This window comes from Pithys albifrons, chromosome 10 (assembly GCF_047495875.1).
Source record: "Pithys albifrons albifrons isolate INPA30051 chromosome 10, PitAlb_v1, whole genome shotgun sequence".
In the NCBI taxonomy this organism is placed as follows: Eukaryota; Metazoa; Chordata; class Aves; order Passeriformes; family Thamnophilidae; genus Pithys; species Pithys albifrons.
The window spans coordinates 23,654,397-23,677,860 of NC_092467.1; the positions used below are offsets into that span (position 1 = coordinate 23,654,397).

The window sequence follows — 23,464 nt, forward strand, 5'->3', positions numbered from 1 at the left end:
TGGTGTTCCCCAGACCTGTGGGAACTTTTATTAGGAAAGTTTTGGTCTCTGGACTAGCAAAGTCCAAAGAATATGCCGCAGCACAGTGAAAAGCACTCTTGCCAGGCAGCCAGAGGAAGGACAGTGGGACGCAGAAGCCAGAAAGGAAGCCAGCAGCAGCAATACAGCCCTGCACAATCAACCTTGGAGACCAGAGGCAGTAAAAGACTGGTGAGTCCTCATGATCCCAGTTCCTAGAGGTTTGAGTTCTACTGCTAGGGTTGCACACAGAGCCTCAGCTAGATAGGTGATGGGGGAGCCAGACCTGCACACCTGAGACCATATGACCACTCTGGCTCTCCCCTTCCTGCCCACAAGCCAAGAAATTGTCCTAAAGGCAAGATCAGAGCTGGGTGCAAAGCTTTTGTGTCCCTTTGAACACCACTGGAGTAGGAAGCCCAGTGTCCCTGGGAATGGCTGGCTGTTTGCCTTTGCCTTGTGTGGCTCCACTCCAAGGCTGCCAGGAAGATGGGAGCCATCCGCTTTGGTTTGACTGCAGAAGGGATCAGATGAGCTGCTGCTTCCTGAGAGATTCCAATGGTCATCTACAAAAGCAAACACCACAGCTCTGGGTGTCTGTAACTGCCCAACATAGGCTCTCCCCAAATGTCTTGTAAATGGACTTAGTTGCAAACATCCTGGCAAGGACCTGGCTGCAGAGCTGCTGCTGGTGATACCCAGTGCTTATGGGAGCCAGGATGAGGGGGCAGAGCTTCAGGTGTCCCTGTCACGGTGTGCTCGGGGTGCAGCACCCACGGGAAGGAATGTGGCCAGGTGTGCGCACACACTGCTGCTGAGCCCTGCCCCCACACCGACCCTGCTGCCCTTGTCACAAGGAAAGCCTTTTGGGAACTGCTGGCAGGACATTGCTCAGGGAAAACTACAAACCAGCAGTGCTGCTGGCTGGGTACCTCACTGGGCATCACAGCAAACCTCTGCTTTACCCCATGCAGATGCAGCACATGACAAGTCACTGCAAGAACTTTCTCACAAGCAAGCCTGGCTGTACATCTGCCAAGGAAGTGCTCAGGACAAGTCTGTCTATAAAGAGCCATCACCTACAGAGCTGGGAACTTCCATCTCTTTCAGAGAAGCATTGCCTATAAAGCACCACCTTGATGCCAATAGTCTTGTGATGGGCATGGGCTGTAACTCTCAGCTGCCTGGATGTGACAGGGCAACACAGTGAGCAGCCTACTTGTGTTTGAGAGGTGCCCCACTCCTCAAAGCTGGTGAGCAGACTGCACCGGCAACACCTTCCTGAAGGTCTGTATGACCTAGGACTAAAAAGTCACATCCAAACCTACCTGGGAACAGAACTTCATGTCTTCAATCATCTCCTTGATTTTCTTGATGACTGTAACATCACTGGGGTTGTAAAGTTGCCTGGCCCAACCCATCATCTGCTCACCTGATGATGACAGCAGCGTGGAGGCCAGGTTAGATGAGGAAGGGTTAACCTTCCAGTGCCCGCCTTGGGATTCCTGAAGGCCCTATTATCCTGAACTATTTTTCATAATTACTGCCACACACGTAGACTACATCAATAGTGAATCTTCACTTTGATAATTTGTGCTGTGAAATCTCACTTTGGGATCTACTTTTATCTCACACCAAACACCTGCAGGTCGTAAAAGGCAAAAGGGGAAAGAAAATGCCTCAAATCCCGGCCAGGTTTTCAAGTGTCAGAGAACACTAAATTAATGCTAAATTCTAACCGACACAGTAAAAAGCCCCCCGCCCTCTTCTTAAAATAGCTAAACAAAAGGACTGAGACTTTAACATATAATTAAGGCACAAGGAGGTAAAGCTGTGGCTGTTAAATAAGGGGTTGTCGACTTTTTAGAACTTAAGATGTATCCTAAAAACAGAGAGGGAGAAGGCTTTGTGTTTAAGCAAAAGGACTATGAGTCAAAGTCCCTGCAGACCTCTCTTGGTTTTGCCAGACTTATGGTAAAATGCAAAGCCAGGTAATTATGCTCTACTCTGCTTCTGTTTCTACACACCCAAAATGGAGCCTCGCTACCTTGCAGCACACAGAGACAAGAACTCTCTTTAATTAACCTTTGTAAAGCCTCTGCAATGCTTGGGTAAAAAAGGCTTCGTACCTTAAGAACATGTTTGCACACATACGTGAGGCAAAACCTACAGCATAAAGCTGGAGCTGAACTGCAGCGTGTTTCTTCTCTCTGTAGCTCGTCACAGGCCTTGAAACTCCTTACCCATAGTTTCCATTCCAATCTGGTCTTCAGAGGAAGAATTTTGTTTATGAAACTCAGTGAATGTCTGGATTATAATCTCTCTCCTGTCAAATTAACTAGGAAATGGTAATTCTCCTCAGGGGTCACCGGTGCCCATGAAACACACATTTTACATTTATCACTTCAGTTAATGAAATACCATCCCTGCCAGTTGCTGTAAGCACCTCTGGATGTCAAACTGCCAGGGGCAGATAAATGCCCTGTTCAATCCTACTACATTCTAATAAACAGCTTTTAGGTAGGAACTTGTGTCCAATTCATAAACATTAAAGAACAGCTTGTATTTCAATCCCATCCAGGTGCTTTACAATCCTGGCACAAGCCCTGACCACAGCGCTGTGCATTTCACATTCGCACGCGCAAGTCATCTCACAGACATAGGTACAGTCATCCACAGACCATCCAAATGTGGGGAGGGCCTCTGGTCTGGGTTTAGGAACAGTGGACTGACAAGCCAAAGAACCATCAAAATAAGGCAGGGAGTATCCACTGCTTATGCCCCACGTCCCCTCCAGGCTCCCCCAGCCCTCACATATTTGCTCTTGGGCAGAATTTCAAAGTATCAGACCAAACTCAGCCCTGAAGGAAATAAATCCCAAACTCTCAACTGCATTACAGAGAAGACGCACAGATTAAACACTTCAGTGCTGTGGAGCAGCATCATGAGAGAGAGACAGGAGGAGAAGGAGGAGGCTGGCGAAGCTGCTGCGCTGCAAAGAGCAGCCCGTGTTGCCGCTGTTTTTGCTGTCCGCCTGCTGCGTTGATGAGATGCACAAGCAGCATCCCGAGAAGTTTCTCCCAGGCTCAGGCATGGTGGTGCAGGACTGCAGGGACGTGGTTTACACTGCAGGGAGGGCGGCTAAGTCATTCTTTGGAGTGGGCACAGTCTGTGTGGTCCCTGCTCTCCCTTCTGCTGGAAGAGTACAGTGCGTTGGCCGGGCGCGCAGGAACCGATATAACCCGGCACAGACCCGCGTGCATCCCAATGAGGGGGGAAGGGCTGACGGACACACCGCTCTGTAAATACTTCTTTATTAAGACATAAATATAAAGCTGAACAGGAAGGGAGCAATGACAGGGTAAAGCTGTGCCAGTACTGATCTGTATGGATGATCTTACGACGCTTGAACATCTGGTTCTGCTGCTGGCTTCCATAAAATCACCTTTAAAACCTACTCGGGTTATATCTCCATCAGCTGTTCGGTGCCCACAATGACTTCATTAACATGTTTGGCTGAAAAGACAGAGGGAGAAAAAGAAGAGGAATTAGGTTTTGCAGCAGAGCTTCAGACCTTGTATTTTTCAAGTCTTCAACTTTAAAACAAATGAAAAAAACAGATTCTGGGGAACTCAAACACAGATTCACTGGACTTCAGTGTCTCTCCGACAGTATCCCACACATGGCGAAAGTCTAAACAACTGACTAAACATTAGGAGGTTTCTCTAATGAGAGTTTTCACATGTATGTGTCACTAATAAACAAGAGAGGCCCTACAAAAGTTACAGCTGCTACTGACAGGTGTACACGCAGGTCAAGGCAAGGAACCATCAACATGCGGCATGGAGATCTGACATCAAATTAAAGATCAGTAATCCACCCCGGCTCTAAAGAACACTGTGTGCTCTCAAACTGCTCAGAGGTTAGGAAGGAGGAGGGCTGCTCAGCACTAGGGGGGCTATCACCAAGACAGTATGAGATCTCCTCAGCAATCCCAACTCAGACATGTCAGCTCAAAAAAAGGGGCTTTTTTAAAAAAAATTTAAACCTGACTTCTCTGTTCTGGATGGGCCCTCTCCAGAAGTATCTGTGTGAAGCAAGTTCTCTGAGTACAGTTATCATCTCTGAGGGTAATGGTGGACAGCCCTTCTCAGACTTCTGTGGAAAAAATTTCTTGGAGGGGAAATTTTTGCAAGGTCACTCCTTTGCCTGTTTCAAGGAGCATTGCAGAGCCCCAGTGGACACATTAATGTGCCAGTCCCTGCCCCAGCACTGTTAATGCACTGTACTGAAAGAGCCTTCCCTTTAAAATGCAAAAGCAGCTTGTCAGGGAAGGACTGCAAATAAGGAATCTAAAGCCAAAATAATAAAAACACGAAACTGAAAGCCCAGTGCCTAAAAAACCCAAGCGTGTGGCCTCAGAGCAGACACAAAGCTGGTGTGCTCAAAGTGGGTGTCCTCAGGGCACTGTGGGGGAGGCAGTGAATCTAAATTGCTCTCTGGTAGCTGGACACCTATTCAGGTGGAGCTCAGGTGGTGTGACTAATGCCCCTAGGCTCTTCACCTTACCTCCTGCACATCAGGAATAACAATTGGCTCTGGAGCCTAGGATAAAGGGTAAAGGCCTGTGAGGTGCTGGGATACACTAGTGAAGGCTGTGGTGTCTCCCACAGCCTACACAGCAGTTGGAGTGGATAGCCAAGGATGATGGAAATAATGAGATGTGTTTTATTTACCCACCTGAAACTCCTCCCCTCAGGGGAGTGGATTTTGCAAGACTGCTGCAAAACAACAAACATGCTACCTTTGGCTAAATGAAGAAATTACCAGCAATCCCCAAAGTGGCCAGGCCAACATGATGCTTCTCTTGGTTTAAAATTCAAGATACAACCCTTTTACCATGTAAACCATTGCTCCAGTAAAGGTTTTATCAAATTCTGCTCTATAAACTTCAAGGAGTTTTGGACTGTGGCAAGACAATTTCCCACTACAATCTTAACCCCACAGTCATATGGATCACATGCAGTCTCCTTAGCCTGAGAGACAGAGTGGGTGAGCCACACAACTGCCTTTTGGAGACCCTTTGTGAAGGCAAAAATAAGGAGATCAAGGAGCTGCTTCTCACCTTTAGCATTCGATTGAGGCATTTTGCTCTGGGGTATTTAGTGACAACTGATAATTAATCCTGGAGACTCATGCTAACATCTTGGAGCTCAATCTCCAGCACTTTGGGCATGATGAGCAGAGGAGGATGCAGTGCTCAGGAAAATGAGGGGCTGACTGTACAAGTGCCAGGTGCAAGCATGATGTAGGTAGCACCACACAACCTCCCCAGCACAGCTCTGCCAATAGCCCCAAGTCCAGCCTTCAGCACCTCTCTCCTCCCATCCCAGACCCCACACAGCTTTGCCAAGGTACCTCAAATCCAACCTGCAGCACTTCTTGCTATAACATTCCTCATCCCCAGCAGCTTTCCCAATATATCTCAAACAGGCCCTGTAGCAACTCCTGTGACTCCATTCCTGAACCTCCTCCAAGCAGACTACCTATCATGTTGATTTCTCTGATGTGAATAAGACCCTGGCTACCATCCAGTGAGAGTAATTACGTTATGCCTCTGCAGATTAAACATGCCTTCATCAAGGCTTATAAAGAGCCATGTCAATTTATGGTTCTATATATAGGTTATCTGCAGCAATACTTTTTAATAAGGAACTTCTTGCTTCATTTCAGACAGCATCCTCCACGGTCCTAAACGTGCAGAGCTGGGATGGGTTCTGTCACATACCTTGCTGCAGAGGTGGTACCAACTATTTGTATTTTGCACTGACATGCTTGTAGCTGCCTTATGGTATCTTGTATTTTACACCTGATGAGTTCAAAATGCTTTTCAAGAGTGGGCTAGTAAGAGCATTCCTGTTTTACAGATGGGGAAACCGAGGCAGCAGTGAGTTTAGGGAGCTTTAATAGCAAAAGCCACATGGGAAATCAGAGCACACATTCCCTCATCTCCCATCCCTCTGCCTGTTTCATCTCCTCCTTGATCCGTGTGGTTGAGATTCCCCAAAGCAGGCACACATGGCCTGCGTGGTATGTCACTGCTACCTCAGACTCACATGAAATCACCAAACTAATTTCTTATGGTACAGGCTTAAAGGAAACACATGAATCTGCCTGTAAAATCCACAAGAAAGTTTTTAAGTGATAAAGGGAATGGTTTTGCTAGAAACAAAGCCCTATTCCGCACCCTGGGGGGATGCGATAGGCAGATAAGGATTCACCCTGCTTCCCTCTTTCCTTCCCAAAGTCCTCCTTGCAGAAGGAAGGGAATTCAGACTCCAGTGTGTGTGCCAGAGAGCTGAGCTGTGGATAGCGTTTCATTATCAGACGTAGCTGCCAGTTGCCAGTGGCTCTGGCTGGTACCAGCAAGCTCAGTTCCTGCAGAAACTCTGCCTGAAACTCTGGGGGAGGAGGGAGAAGTACCTCACATGCTTTGCTGTTCAGCTCCCTTTCTCCTTTCCCAGCTCCCCATTAGGGATTTCTTACCAGGCTGCCTTTTATCTGACACTGGCAGGGTTACAGATGCATTCAGCCCACAGAGAAAGAAGAGGGATTAGAGAAAGGACTTTCAGAAAGCCTTAAGAGTTGGACTCTGCAACCTTAAATCATGTTCAACTAGATCTTCTCAGATTGGGAGCATCTGGTGCTAAGCAAATCCAGAGCTGATCAACACATTCAACCTCCTGATTAGCACTTTGCTTCAACTTGCTGACGCAGCCCAGCCTGAAGTCAGCCTGGGTGCTTGAACCGAGTGTCCACGGAGATTTTACTGAGTGTAAATCAAAAACCTGTCACTCGTTATATATGCGTTCCTGCTTGGGAAGACATTTGTTTACACATTCTGCACACTAGCCCCTTAAAAACATACGCACAAGGCGAGCTAGAGAGCAGAGCAGCTTTTGGTGCTTGGCTAAAAACAAATTGTAATGCAAATAAACAGAGGGGCGGAAATGACTGTGCAGCCCAGCACAAACCCCACCAGCAGGCCGGGGCCGGGGACCCAGCGCTCTCCAGCCTTCCTGGCAGGTTTCTGCCAAGCCGCTCACAGAAAGGGGATGCCGGAGCATTCCTTTAAAAGCCATGTGAAAGCATCTCCTTGTTGTTTGCTCAATTAGCCCCAGACAGATTGCTGCTGCTGCTGCTGGTGGCAACGCTGGGTTGTAAAGGAGGAGGGGAAGGAGGGGAAAGGGAGGAAAAAAAAAGAGAGGAAAAAAAGGTTAGGGCCTAGGCCCAGGACCACCACGAAGTTTCAGCCCTCAGGGGCTCCAGAAAACGTTCAGTTTACTCACTCAATTACATACACTGTTTTATAAACCCTTTAAAATAAAATAGAAAACAGTCCCTGGCACAGAATTACTGCTCTATTATACAGCAGTGATGAAAGCCACTGCTGTGTATTTGCTCTCTTTAAAGCAAGAGATAGTTTAACTTAAAAAACTAGGCGGGGGGGAGGGGTGGCTGCAGAAACGCATGCACGAAAACACGCTGTGGGTGGTTCCCACCACATTCACCCAGGACAGAAAGGATCAGAGAGTGGGAGAGAAGAGCAACTTGTCTCTGCAGTGATGGTTGGCCCTGGAAAAGCAGCCAGGTTAGGGGGGGGAAAGGAACTAAAGGGGCTTAAGGGGATGGGAAGCAGCTGAAGCTTGACTTTGGGAGGCTGGAGGGTGTTTTAAATTACATGTACAGAAAAAGAAGGGAAGCAGGTGATGGGGGCTGATTTGTTTGTGTTTACAGAGCAGTGGGACTTTCCAGTTAAGGCCTGCTCTCTTCCCAGCCAGGCTTTACTTCCGCGGTCACTGGAGACCAGGGTGACCACACTGTGGCCCTAAAGGCCAGGAGTGTCTCAGTTTCTCCCAAGCCCCAGGACAGCCCTGCTGCACAGCCATCAGCTGAGCCCGTGGGTATCCAGCAGTGATTCTGCTCATGAGCTGAGTGCTCCAGCTGCTCCCAGGGTGGGATGTGCAGCTCACTCCAAGGGCACTGGGACAGCAGATCAGCTCTGGCCTCCAGCTGGGGCCTCCAGCCCACAGAACAGGCAGGCAGTAGAGATCTCACTCCTGCTGCTTTACACCCACCTCCAACAACCACCAGTGCTCAGTGCTGGTGCTCACCTGGTTCAGATGAGGCTTTTCTCATAGTTCAACCAGTATTAATCCCCTTGCTCTCAAACCCTTCTGGGGCAAAGATGTGTCTTCAGAGGGTAAAGTAAAGGTAACACTGAAATCAGTGCTTGATGAGAGATGGAATTACCGTGGCTTGGAGCAGATGGATTGGGGGAGAGAAGGAACTGGGAAGAGAGGTATATAGGCAAGTGATTAGACAGGGTCTTAGAAGAAAGGTTAGTAAATGGAAAAGGAGACCAAGGGCTCGGGATTTGCTTAAGATAGAAAGCTTCTTGGGGAGGGGGACACACTTAATGTCCTAGCATTGGGGATGGATTATACTGATCAATGTGCTTCCATGGGGTATCACCACCTCACAGCAAATGCAAGAAGGGATCTCAGAAAGAAGTCTGACCATGCTTCCTGCTAAGATGGCAGAAGTGCCATATTTGCCAGCTGTACTGGACACCAGTAGAGGTCACTTTCCTTTCTCAGTGTCCACTGGGGTGTTCTTTCTGGCTCTTTCATGTGGCTGAGCTCTAGAAGAGCACAACTGGTTCTCTTCATGGAGCATGTAAAAATATTTCCACTAGGTTATGAACTGCTGCCTTATGGGTAGACTTCACAATCAGCACGCTGCGAATGTGGCAGCTCATTTAACCCACTCACTTGGGATGCCTGAACTTCCCTGTCTGGGAATGACAGTATGCACAAGTGTGACAGTCCCCAGCAGCAGAGGGGAGGACAAAGCATTGCTAGATGGATATTCTAGGGAAGTTTTATGCCAGTGCTAAGGCCAGAACTCATGAACCATTTTTATGCAGCTTGGAAAAGAGGCTTATTAGGATTAGTTAGAAATGTAGTTACTGCATAGTCGCTGAAACAAAAATGTCAACTATTTAAGAGATGCCTGTTTTAACTGCCAACAATATCTTTGTCATGGACACTCAGTAGTTAAACTACTTTAGGGAGAAATCTTGTGGATCTCTAAGTTTTGCCATAAATTCACACCATTCCTACATCACCTCCAGCTCATTTTGCACCCCCGTGCACAATATACATGTGTGCACTGTTTAGTCTGTGTCTGTTCTTCATGAGCTTTCATAATTCCCATCTGCACTGCAGCATGCCTTCTGATCCCAACCCTGTGTCGTGCTAAGTATTTTCAGTTCCTGAAGACTGCACCAGGAGGTACTCAGCATCTTGCAAGAGCAGATGCTCTTGATGCAAGATGATACTTGAATGCAGCAAGAGCTTTAGAAAGTCTCTCAGTTCCTTCCTGTCCCCATCCTGCTAAATCTTGGCTTGGGTGGTATCTCCACACAAGCAGTCACCCATTCATATGTGGAGGTTTCATAAACTGTACCTGCCTTCAGAGGATGACATTAGAGAAAAATGTACTCTTTGGCCCTCATAAAAAAAAAAGCATTTTTACTCTGTTTCACTGAGAAGTCCTAGGACTCCAAGCTTGGAACAGGACTTGGAAAGGGATTGGAAACGGGAGCCAGTCCTTACTGGATACGTGCCTTTTTCTCTTCTTGTGAGAAACCACACAGTTTTGGCGATGCGATAAGCTTTGAAAGAAACCATCTCAGTTTGCACATGTTCTCAGGAGGGCAGCTAAAAGCTCCAGAGACTGCCTTGGCCGTGGAAGTGCAGGAGGAAGGCAGGGCTTTCTCCACGCTGTATGGACCAGTGCAGCACTCCACACAGAACCCCTTCCCTCCTGTGCTCAGTGCGAGCCTGCCCAGGCACAACCCTGGTATGGAAAGGGATGCAGTCCAACTGATGAGTGCCAGAAGAAAAATGGAGCATGGGACTGTTAGGCAAGGCCTGTATGACCATCAGCTATGGTTATACCAGAGGAGGAGACAGGTGGGTTTCTGGGGACAACCAAGTAAAAAACAAAAGTCTCCATGGGAGAAAGACAAGGGGGAAAACCAAAGAGAAGGCTAGGAATGGGATTGGCCTGGTCCTGGGACAAAGCTGTAGTGGAGAGCTGTGACGTAGGTGTCAGGATCAGGACATAGGTGATTTTGTTGGGGCCCCATGGCTGGTGCTGGGGGCAGGAGCAGCAAACCCTACAGTAACAACAGCCTTTGCCTGCCAGCACTGGGAGTGGATCTCAGGGCTGCTGATGCCCATGGGCATCTATGAAACCTCCTGACAAAGAGCTTCTCTTGTTCCACTGCAGATCCATTTGCCCTTAAAGAAGGCCCACTACTATCAGTTCCCATCAGCTGAAGCAGCAGGAAGCTGTACAATGGAGTACAAGTTTCTGACACTGCTAATGGTCCATGCAAGGGTCAACATCATCATGTCAAATAAAACTGTTGGGTTTTTTTTCAGTGGACTAAACCTTCCCTCCCAACATTTACAAAGAAAATGCTAAGGCTAAAATATGAGAGGTAAAACCAGAGGAAAACCCAACCACATTCTTGCTGAGGAGGTGAAAATGAGGCTGTTAGCAGTTATAAAGCATTAAGATGACAAGTGTTGCAGAAAAGCCATAGAAAGGAAGGATCTTGTGTCTTGCATATGGTACAGTAATGAAGGTTTTGGACATAATGTGAAAAAAGATAGGAAAATGAGGAATATGGAGACCTCCCCATATTCAACAATATTCAGCAAGCTCTGCTCATTCTGGGTGCTATGTCAGGGCACCAAGGACAATGAAAATATGGTGGCATAAAGAACAGGAACAAGTTTTAGTGTGTAGCCTAATGGAGGCAATGCTACTACCCCAAGCTAAGATTTCCTGAATGTTGGTTTTTTTTCCCTTTCTGAACACATGCGCTGTGGCAACAACAAGGCTGTAATGCACTTTTTGGGTGTGCAATGATTCAAGCTGTCTGTAAACAATACCTGGGTCCTTAACTCCCAATGCAAATAAAACAACCCTGCCCCAATGACAATGGAGATGAAGGCGAGGGATAAGGTGGTGAGTTTCAGATCCACTTTGCTAGTTCTGTCCTTTATGTGTGTGTTTACTGTCTCTGTTCATGGTGTTGTTCTGAAGAAAGGTTAGGCTGCTTTACTGTATATGCTTCTTCCTAGCTAACCAATACCAGATGTATGATGTACTCCCTGTTGAATCTGGCCTGGAGACTCCTTTGGGACTGGACTTACTGTCTATGGAGCTCATCTGACTCCTCGACTGGCACGGCACCAGCACTCCCTCTCCCTAGTGCTGCTTCAATGAGTGCATGCTGCTTTTGAGCATGCTCTTTAAAAATAGGTTTATCAAAAACCCTGCTGCATGATCCTAATGACTGCCTGTGAAACAGTGATTAAATGATCTGATATGTTTCTTTGGAATACTGTCTGCCATTTCCTATCCCTTTAATAATTACTGCCTTTTTCTAAGGTACCAACATGTTTCTCAAACTGCTACCTGGTGAGGTAGCTTTCAAAAAGCCCATCTGTTGATTCTCTGTTAGCAAATTCCTTAAATTAAAGTATCAAAGAGGAATGAAAGTGGATACTTCCTAGGCATGGTAATAAAAGCAGTAGGAAGAGAATAGTATGGCTCTCAAGAGGCACAGCTTCCAAATCCAGAAGTTAAATAAAACACCATACCTTGTCTTTGACAGAGGCACTTAAAAATACCATCCCTGGCCAGTGCCGTGACAGGGCTGAAGTCAGTGCAGGACTGGGACATCATTGCTTACACTTACCTACTCCCTCCTGTGTCTCCAACTTTCTTTTTTGTTTGAAAGCACTAGGCTGCATCTGATCTACCCTAACAACCAGTGTTGGAGTGTTCCTTCTGTTTAGGTGTCCAGAGATTTGTCAAACCCATTATTAAGTGATGAGGTCTCCCACTATGTCCCCAGGGAGATTATCCCAAAGCCTACCAGACCACACCATTAGGGAAATGCTCTATATAGCCAACTGAAATTGTGTTTAATTCAATCCCATTACTCCCAGCTGTACCATTTGGACCACCCTAAATATGCCCATATTATTCTGTAGAAGGAGAAGGATGAGAGCTGGCTTGAGTTACGTTTGCCTATCATTTGTGGTAGCTGTTCTCCTGCCATCCTCCTTGCATGGGACTGGAATTCATTTTGTGAAAGAAGGTCAGTGCACCACTGGCTCAAAGAACTCTTGTACCCTGAGCTGCCTGAGCAGTGTGGCCAGGACTCATATGGTAGAGCAGGCAGCACACAGCCAGTTCTGCAGCCAAGTCAACTGTGGGATCTGCTTGGGGCTGTGTAGGATGATTCAGGGATATTTCTACCTTTGATGGATACTGGCTGATGCTTTGGAATAAGGGACTGCTGTATTTTTATTTTTTTAATGTTTCTGGGAAGGTGTATGCAGTTTTGCTGCACAGACTGGGGTCAGCAGCCAGCTGCTACTGCTTACATCTGCCGAAGGGTGATCAGCTTGCAAGAAAAGGTGGCTCCTACCCAAGAGAACTAGGTTTTTTCCTAACCTGGCCACGGAGGCTCGAGTTTGAAGAAGGAAAAGTTACCAAACAGAACAACACAGCCAAAGTTTTGATGAAAGGAGCAATATGGAAACAGACTTAGAGGGCCACACCAAAAGCTTGGCACAAGACACAGGAAGTCTTGGGCAGGGGAGAGGAAGTCATGGCATGCTTTCACAGCAAAAAAGAGAAGACCCAGTTTACTACAGGACCAGCTGAGGTCAGAAGAGACATGCTGGGCTGGAAAGACTCCACAGTTCAGGAAATAAGTCATGAACTTCGCAGACAGATCCCAGACCACCGAGACAAACCCTACCCCCAGCCCAAAGAAATTCTAGATTGGGTAGGAAACTGAGGCAGGGAAATGAACTGAAGCTTTATTATTTTTTCTTGCTCAGCATAATGGTGTATTTATAATCTACTGAATATGTCTTTGCTCATGTCAATCATACATTTCTGGACAGTTTAACTAGAGGGCCCCAGGCTCATTAAGAAGTGGGTTTAAGCTCTGGAGAGGTGAGCACTAGACTCTACAAGAATAGGCAAATGAACCATGGGTTACAGCGCTGGTACTCTCCCTGAAAATACATTTACAGACACTGAAAAATATTCAGACAAGGATGACAAGGACAATCAAGAAAAAAGAACAGTTTCCACCAGACTAGGATCTGCATCCTGGAAGAGACTTCTGAAGCAGATGCGAGCAAAGTCAAAGGGTGATATTTCTGTTTGGTATGATCTACTAAAGAAATCCAATATACTCCTATATCCTAAAATATTAGCTAAATCTACACCCTGTATCCTCACAGTTCATGCTGCAGGTTAACAACCAAATGTGACCCAATTCCTTTCCCCTGGTGATTCATGCAGATGTGTAGATTTGCACTTTGGGCCATGGTTTAGTGGTGGACTTAGCAGTGTTAGATTTGTGGTTGACTTGAACTTAAAAGACTTTTCCAATCTAAATGATTCTATGACTCTATGCCCAGGGGAGGATACAAATAGACCATCATGATTAGTGCAAATCTTCAGTAACAGGGGGGCAATGAACCCCACAAGGAACACCGACTCAGACTGATGTGACGGGTAAGGTATGAGTAGACCCAGAGTCACACAGGAATCAAGACCACACTGGACAGAACAATCACTGTGTGTTACCTACAGTATCTGAGACTTGCAACTGCAAGATCAATAGTTTTTTTCATGAGTCCTTTTTACTTTTAGTTTCAATCTAAAGAAAAATAGGTTACGCTGTACTACGTCAAGTGCAAACCCTGCTCTGTATCACGACACTTAGAATTGGGAATCCACCCACAAAGACAAAGCAAGCAAATAAATCCTGATCTGACTAAGTAACTTCACATGGAGCCTGCAAAGGAACTGATTTTTGTCCTCGGTCCACACACTAGAGCAGGGATCTGCCAAACCCTAACCATAAATATTCATTAAAAAGCCTCTGCTTGGGATGCAGTCACTGAGACAGCCATTTCCTGCCCATTATCTCTTAGGGCAGGAAATCAACAGTTCCACTCAGGCGGTTACCACCGAGCCCTCACCATGCGCACTTCCACCGCATTGCTGAAGTTTGCCTAAACGAGGGCCGCATAGCTGCATCCTTTCTGAAGCCCCAAAATAGCACTTCACAGCAGTAAAGATCTGAATGTAGCTGCCCTTGTATTTTAGTATGGAGCACAGCAGCTCCTAGTTTGATGCTCCACCTTCAGCTTTTGCTTGGAGAAAGGTGAATGGGAACAACATACTGACACCGTGGGTTGGTCACATTTACAGAGAAGGATGTCTGTGTGATCAATAATTTGACTGCTTCGCCTCTGACACTGACAAAGACTACTAGTCAAAATAATGGCTCCTTCTGCTGAGGACAACCTCCAGCTGATCTAACTGTGGTCTCTGGAAAAGACTGTCTCAGCACCCAGTCTTGTTCTTTATAACAACAACAACAACAGAGCTTTGCTGCCAACTTCAAAGGAGCAAGTCCCTGAACTATTTTTATGCCAAGAAGCTGTACTTTCCATGAAAAACAAATCCTGATACAGGACATCCCACTGCAAAACTGTCACTGTTTATTGGCACTTCATGAAGAAGCAAGAGTAAAATCTCAAGGAAAAAGTTCTGAAAATGATTACAACAAATGCACAGTAAATACAACTTCTGTACTTACCTTTGGTTTCCAGCCTCTGGTCACTTCCAATCAAACAGTCCTTGATGTCTGCACCCTTCTCTATAACAGCATTATGGCAAATAACACTGCCCTGAAGACAGCACCTACAACAAAACACAGTAAAGCAAGAAAATAATTAAAATGATGGGTAAAAAATGAAGGCATCCACTGGAATATCTAATGACTGTGTGACATGATCCTGTGAGTAGATTCAGTTCTGCTCTTTCTTCAAAAATTCCATTCTTCTCCTGATCCTCACACACAGTTGCTGGAAAAACTTAAATGCCGGGTGTCAGAATTGGTTTGTAAAAAAAAGAGTTTGCAGTTTTACCTCCTGTGAGAACAGCTTTTCCTCTACATTTCCTTAATAGAATAAATACTTAACTGAATAAATAAAGACTTGGGACCTGGATCAAGTCCTGTATTTTCCAGTCTGGGTAACTGCGGGGGTGGCTTCTCTGCTCAGTTTCCCAGTTAAAAAGAGGAGCAGCAGCCCAGTTCTTCCCTGCAAATTTTGCTGAGAAGTTTTATATGTTTGAGCTTGCCAGGTACTAAGAAAGGGTGAAGAAAAGGGGCAGATCAATACCTCAGCTGATTGACTTTGTTCATGTTACATTCAAGTACTTAAACATCATTACTCTGCAGTACTAAACCCATGAAACCCACACTAGACCTGCTCTACCTGCCTTGGATATCTTCACACTCATGTTGCCTTTGACACCACAAAGTCTGAAATGCTATATAGGATGGAACTTTAGCAAAAGTCACCTTATTCAAAGATGTATTTGAATCTGTAATAACGAGTGTTCAAATCTGCCAATCTGATTGCCCAGGTAGGAAAGGAGTTCAGACTCCAAGTGATGGCTTTATAACTGCTTTGATGAGAGATGCTGAATTAATTCTGCATTGCTCTGAGCCCCTTCATCCAGTTAAATGGAATTTGTGAATTTTACCAGTATCTGTGATGTGTCCTGAAATGCTGTTCAGTGAGCATCGTAAGTAGTGTTGAATGGCATTAAATGTAATTTCTTTCAAAGCTGGAGAGAAGAAAATATCTGTGATGCAAATGATTTGTTTCCTTGTTTTCACATGTGCAAAGGTAGAAGTCACTGAAAGACAGAAAATACATACCAGAAGTGTCTAAAAATCCTAAATCTAACACACATCAAAACCAGTTGATTGGGAAGAAGGTATAAGCAAGATCTATAACCCTAGAGAGATGCAGGTAATCTGCTCCTCCTTGCTAGACGTACTGTCAACCACAGCATTGGGTATCTCCTCCCCATTATTTCTGCTAATATTAATTACAATAATTGTGAATATTTTTCCTATCCTCAGTTCAATAGCTGATCTCTGTCAAAACCCAAAGTTTTTGGCTTCAGTGACTTTCTGCATGATGGTTTGCACAGTTTAATGATCTGCAGCCGTTCTCCACTTTGGTCACAGGCATCACCACTACTCATTGCACTAGTGAAAGATGACTGCATCACACCATCAGGCTGGCGCATGGACAGAACTGTTACCCTGGAGTCTGAACTAACAGCACAGAGGGATTTTGGTATCAGGTCAAAGCCTGGAGCCTCAGTTCTGTACTGAATGGAGAGCTAGCCTGTGGTCCTCAGGAGAAGACAGAAACATTGATCCTCACTCCAGACCACTGATCTCAAAATTCATTCATAGTATCTTCCTGTTTACACATCACTATTATCTAATAACATGTAATTTGTCATTAACATATTACAAATCTGTTGCTTGTGTGAGTCTGAGCAGAAACCATCTGCCCCACAAAACCAGCATTAATTCTGCAAGAGGAAAAGCAATAAAACTGGACCTCAGTCACAGCGGTTCGCAGTTATGGCTCCCCTTGAACAGACTGTCCCCTCTGAACAATTATTCTCTTAACTCACTTAAGCTCCCCCTCCTCTGACCTATAAGGAGGCAATATGAGCAATTATTCTACAAGCAACCAGCTCAGGTTGCCTTGGCAAGGTTTTTACTAACATGGTAATAAGATAAAAAGCGGCAAAGATACACAGCAGACCCCTGCCTGCCTTTGCTCTCACACTGTCATGATCTGCTTCCTTTCCAATAGCCTCGTGTGCCGGCACAGCGGCTCAGGCCATCGTCTTGTGCAACAGTGGTTATGAGAGCAAGAGCAACTCTGCATTTGCAGCCAGGGTAGGGAAGGGATCAGTGGAGGGAGGACTGCCCACTACTGCCATCCTGGCTTGGCTTTCAACAGGACTAGCGAAGGGAATGGGAGAAGTTGCTCGTTTCCCACTGAAATGGCTCCCATCCAAAATGTGCACTCCAGAATACCTCCTCCTCCATTGCTTCAAACCAGCCAGATGAAAGCTTTCCCCTGCAAACTTTTAGGTTCTCACCATCTATCACTTTGCCTGAGCATAAGAGTGGCTGTGAGTGCACTACACCTCTCAGCATTACCCTCATGCAGGAGGATATTCCCCAGAAGAGAAGGGATTTAAGCTGTTGGTGTGGAGTCCAGGCTGGAGAATACTACATGTGTGTTCAGAGCCTACTTGAGGATAGCCTTTCAACTCCCGAAGAAAGCATAGCATTGTAACCAAGAAACTGCTGATGACATTAACATCAAAGATAATGGGGTTCCTGCCAAACCATTTGTTTGGAGGGACAGCCCAGGGAACCAAGATGAACTTGTCTGTGCCAGGTGTTTGCAAATCAAACCTTCCCCAGTGCCAGGGTAAAACAAAACCCACAAACTCCACCACCCCAGGAGTTTCTTAAAACTTATAAACCCAACCAACTGCAGAAGTTTTAAACCATACTCAATGCTCAGATTACCCCAATCACACAAACCAGCAGCAAATCCGGCTTTTATTGCTCAAGTGGAACAAAACTTCAAGAGATAAAAACACAATTTGTGGGTGTTCCCTTCACCCGCTGACAGATGTAACACAGCCATTTTGAAACCACTTGTAAATGCCTTTTTAAGAAAAAAAAAGTTATAAAGCCTGCCAAGAGAAGTATTTTGTGTATTCGTTTAATTTTTACTATTTTTTCAAGTTGAAGTGTAAGGGAAAAACTTTTATTCTCTTACAGGGTAAATATCACTCACATCTCAGGGCACTCTTCTGTAGTTTCCTTAGCTAAACTGCCACCACAGTTCCTGCCTTGCTTAACAATTAGGTGCTATCAGGCCTCAAAGGTGCTCTGAGAGCATCGAGCTTCATCAGCTCTGGTGTGTGTGTGTGTGTGTGTGTGTGTGTGTGTGCATATGCGCACATTGATGTACTGCTTCATAATGCAAACCATATTTTTTTTCCCCCTGAAAATGTAGTATATTTTTAAACTTTTCAGCACGGTGAAAACGGATATCTTCTGACCTTAAAATCCAAAGAGCATGTTCAAACCCACAAGAGGAACTAATTTGGGGCATTTGATTTATGGCTGAAATTTCAATTTGAATTTGTTTTAAGTGTAATCACAAGCTGAAAGTCTGGCAGCTGGGTGTTTTTCAGAAAATAAATAAAAATATCCAGTGTGCGTCTGCATTCTAGAGAGAGCATTTTACAAGCCCAGTCCTGTAGTGGGAACAGATGTAGCTAAAGCATTAATTTGTTATACAGGTACAACGTGCAAATGGGAACATATGAGAGAGTGTGTGTGTATGTCTGTGTCTGTGCGTATGGTGCACGCCTGTATCTGAGAGACAGAGAGGCTGACTTTGGGGTGGGTTTTTTTGAAAGTGAGAGAACAAGAGCAAAAGGAGTAGTGGCCAAGGAGGCATGGGGGGATTACAAGGATTTAGGTCTTTAAACTGCAGACCACCTAACAAGATCACTCTGAAATGCCACTAATTTCAGTTAAGGCCACAGACCTCCCTTCCTCTGCCCTCCCTCTCTCCCCCATTGTAAACAAGTAATCCCAGCAGAAAACAACAGAGAGCGAAATGTACACACATTCTGCAACATTCCAGGTCCTTCTTTATCTTTTATTTATTTTTCTAAAAGGTCAGCGTATGTATGGAGGGAGGGGGGAGGGGAAGAAAGCCAAAAAAACCTCAAGTCCATCTCTTGTGTGGGCTTGAAGGAAGCTGGGAGAAAGCAAAGTCCAAGAGCGCACAATATGGAGCTTTTATAGCACAGCAATTCCTCGACTCGGCTTACTTTCCCCTCCCTCTATTTGTGGCAAAGTCACATAGCTTTAAACCAAAGGACAGGGTGGTCGATTACATCTGAAAGAAATGTAAAGAACTGAGAAAGAATTCCATCTCCTGTCGAAATTATAAATAAGGAAGTATTAGTCCCAGAGACAGGCTGATTTATGCAGCCTTGGAACTGCTGACTTTCAGCCCGAGTATCGGTTTGTAAATCAAACTCTTAAATCAAGTGTGTCAATTGCTGCAGCACTGTGATACTTGGGAAAAGAAAGGCACCTACCACTGAAAGCAGGAAGATTGCCAGGGGACTGAGGTGCTGTACCCTTCTTAATTTTATAAAGTGTAAATCTGAGATCAAACATCCTTTGGGGGAAAGGGAAATCAAAATACGCAGTGCTCAGCACACCGGGAGCAGGCAGCAGGAGTCCAAGACACAACCCCCTAATTACAGGCTACCCACTGATTATTTAGGACTCTGTGATTAAAGTGATGAACGCTCCTGGGAGAAAGGGGCTTAAGTAACTGAGGTCAAGACCTCAACTGCAGCTCTCGCCCTGGTTGTGCAAGCTTAGGAAGGTATGAATGTCACAGGTTTGCCTTACAGCAAACCTCCTGTAATGCCAATGGAAGTTATCCAGGTCTGGTACTTTAATCCAATTGTGCCAAAACCCTGACATAATCTCTGTTGGACAGCAAAGCAAATGAGGTGTCTAAAATGCAATGCTTAAAACTATAGACTCACGAGAAAGAAAAGAGCCTGGAGCACAAAGCTTAGGACAGCCTGTTGGTACTGCTCTGCCGTGCCAAGAAGTCGGGTCTCTTGCTCCTCCAGATGAGCTGTGAAAGGGAGAGACTGACGCAGAAGTTAAAAGCAAAGGGTGACATGCCCCGGCAGCTACTTTGCTGACTGAGGGGTAACAGATACGGATTCCCCTGGGAGCAACATCCCGTTCTGCCCTCACCAAGAAGATAACAGCCACAACAGGCACCTTATTAGCACTGAGAGGTGGCAAGGAGACATGAAGAGCTCTAAAACCTACCAGCAACCCCTCAAGGAATCCATTAGCTAGTGAGTTGGGAGCTGGGACTCACGATCACGGGGGTGAGGCACAAAGACCACGGAAAACAGGGAAGAAGCAAAAACACTACAAGGGAACTTGAGAACCCCAAATGTTCCTTTCACCAACATGATTTACACACCAATACATTTTTACACCAACATGCTTTTACACACAACGAGAACTCAGGGCACCGTGAATCTCATGTTATACACTCAAGTAAATACCAAAGACTACAATAGATGCCAGCAGTATGTGCTATAATTTATAGATACATTTCAAAGCAAGCATTCTTAAGTGAATTTGGGCTTTGATCTCCTGTTTTTCCCCTTGGGGGTAACAAAATCATTCTACCAACCCCCCTAAATTCTTCACCCGTCTCTGAGGGTGTTTTTGCTAAGGAACTTGTTTCATGTCTCTTTTCTAGCCAAGCTCATCACTGTGGTATGGCTCCTTTACACCACTTCCCCACACCCTAAACATTTTGCATTACATATTGTATATACTTGCCAGCACTCGTATTTTCCAGTGAAAGTTCAACTGACCTTAAAGGATTGCCTCAAACCTACCTTAATGTGTTTTATTAAGTGAAACTAAGGCTGCCGGGGGAGGTCGCCTGGAAGGCTGTGCCTCACCTCAGAAACTTCAGTTAAATCCAGCTGATCTTGGAATAAACAAATTGGTGGTCTTTTATGCAGCTCTCAGGATTGCACACTTCAGCAAAAGTATGCTGCAAGGATTTTACAGCAGGAAACCTCACATGGGGGAAAAGTGACCTCTGTCTGGATTGTCTTTTGGAGGGTGGAAGGGCCATGTCCTGCACGACTTTACAGACACTGCTGATGGCTAGGGAAATCTACTGATGTCTATGTGAAAGAAACAAAGCAGAGAAATTGTATGTTCATTCCTATCTCTGTGTTTGCTTTACTGTCTCATGAGCTGGCACAGTCACAGTGAGTGAGGTAACGGGCATAGTAAAAAGATATTTTCTCTGGAGTTTTTCAAGTGCAATTCTGGGTTGAGAGCTGTGGCCTTGTATAAGACATTATTAGTTAAATCAGCTTCCATATCAAATGGGCTAGGTTGACATGAAAAAAGTTTTTTCTAAATGTCACCCCTACAAACTGAAGCTGGCTTCAGCTGATCCAAGCTGAATTTGTTCAAGTCCATAGTCCCCTTAGGAAGTTAGAGGCACAATTCTGGCACAAAGTGATATTTTCTTCCTTTTCCATTACCCAAGTGGGGGAAGATTTTAAAGAGCATCAGAGACACTCACACCCAGATTCCCACCAAAACCCAGCAGCAATGAGCTGCTTGTGAAAAATCTCCATACTCTTCGATTAGACCCATGTGGTTAGCAGGAGGCACAGGCTTATTTATAGCTCTGAAGTCAGACATAACCCTGGCCACCTGAAGCAGCAGATCAGCAGAATGAGAGGACATATTTTAAAATACCACTTTTCAGAGCTCATCTGTGCTTTAAATTCAAAATTTGAGGAACAAGATGTTTGGAAAATTGGGAAGAGCTCCCTGCACTATCAGGGAAACATCTGCATCTGAGATTAAAGAACAGATCATTTATTTAAGGTAGAATAATGTACCAGGAAAGTAGCCAGAGTTTGAGGAGTTGCTGGTAATAATGTTTCAGACATTCACAAGATAACAGGTATTATATGAGAAATTACCTAAATACATTAGATACAGGAGAATTTGACTTCAGCTGAAAGTAACTGAAAACCAGTCCTGCAAGTAGCTCCACTGCTTCTTGCTCACTAGTTTCCTACTTTGCTCTCTCTTCCTCAATTCATCTTCCTGCAAACTCTGCTAGTCAGAGGTTGTCTCTATACTCTATCTTATACAGCATGTGCAGTGAATTAAATAGGAGAATGAAGATTATGGTTCCTGACCAAAAGTGTTTAGTTTAAAGCCAAGAAGTGTGACAGAAAGGACAGAACTGCTACATAATCAAGAGAAATAAGAGCCCTTTTTACAGGCATGGACTATACATAGCTGTCTTCATGTATTCCATGTTTATCCATACCTATGACATACTTTATCCATATATTTAAGCTGAGCTGTGCTATTTCTGAAGGAGTTCTCACTTTTCATGTGCTTTCTGTGATATCTGTCCTAAACTTGTTCTTCTTTCCAGGGCTAGCATATGGCAGGGAGGCAATTGGTGGCATGAGACAAAGTGTCCAGAAGACAAAAGCCATCTTAAAAAATTATTCAAGAAAAAAATGTTTGGGAATTCCAGCATAAGCAAATCTTTATGTCCAGCTTTGCAAGTTATAGTGCTGGAAACAACTTCATGTCCTCATTTCTTTTCATGAGGTTATGTACTATAAAATATGTTGCCTTGGCAATAGGATAATTCCTTTGTACTGCCATTGTCCAAGGGGAAAAAGACTACTTAGGCACTGAACCCCTATAAAGGTTCAATTCCATCCTGGTTTTAATTAGAATTTTCTTCAAACCACTGACTGTTTCTACATCAGGTGCTGATTTGGCACTATTGAGGAAACAACCAATAAACTTCACAATCAATCTGCAGTTAGTAGTCAATCCAGCTCGCATTGCTTGTTGTTTTCTTCCTTTGTACGTTTTCTCATAGAAAGTAGAAATAAATTGAAGACGTGGTAAACTAGAGTAGCCTTTAACCAGTCACACGTGGTCTCTCTTCCTTCTCCTCACTGAGTAACACTACGGCATCTGTGCCATCTACTTTCACACAGATAGCCTTAACACCTTTAACAAAATCCAATGCATAACTTACTGTCTTCACATGACCGAAGAAGGAAGATGCTAGTTTTGGCTGACATAAGATTTTTGGTGCCAGTTCTTCCTCAACAAATCTGCGTACTTTAATGCTTCATACAAAGTTTTAATCCAGCCTATTCTTTCTGCCCAGGGAGTCAGAATTTCCCAAGGTTTACCACATCTCCCTGTGGGACTCATCCAACTTGCCCTCTGTGCTCAATATTCACATCACCTCCCTGCAGTTTTTAACCCGAAGCATTTGGTGTCACCTCCCTTGCATTCCAAGTTCCCTGATGCTGTGACACTCTGCATTTTGCTGCCATCATGTGCAGCCTGACCCAAAAGATATCTGCCTGTCTTTTTAAACTCTTCTCTTTCCAAAAGGTGACCTTAGCTGTGTGTCACATGGGGACTTTCAGCAGTTTTTTTGGGTTCTATGTTTTCATTTGGTTCCAACAACATGCTGTAAGCTTTAAAAACAGAGTCACGTTATTGTTCAGTGATTCCAGCCCCTACACACAATAACCTCAGTTACATTTGCAATCCCAGTCTTACAGTTCCTGAACTGACAACCCACTACATCAGGCTATCTGGCAACTGTCTGCTGCAAACTCCTTTCTGGAAGGAATCCTCTCCTTCTCCCACGGCTATTCCCAGTGTGGGATACAACTTGAGCAGTTTAATGGTGAGGAATCTTTTGAGACATCA

At 45.0% G+C, this 23,464-nt stretch overlaps 1 protein-coding gene across 1 annotated transcript in view; it reads right to left on the reverse strand.

Moving 5' to 3' along the window:
- Positions 1–3,316: 3,316 nt before the first annotated feature.
- The window catches only part of EIF2B3 (eukaryotic translation initiation factor 2B subunit gamma), a 96,093-nt gene continuing 75,945 nt past the window's right edge, over positions 3,317–23,464 (reverse strand). The window contains exons 10-11 of the mRNA XM_071564919.1: positions 14,798–14,901; positions 3,317–3,534 (exon numbers count right to left, since the gene is read on the reverse strand). Of these exons, the coding sequence (XP_071421020.1) occupies positions 3,482–3,534; positions 14,798–14,901 (157 nt within the window). The 3' untranslated portion in view covers positions 3,317–3,481. The remainder of the gene's footprint in view (positions 3,535–14,797; positions 14,902–23,464) is intronic.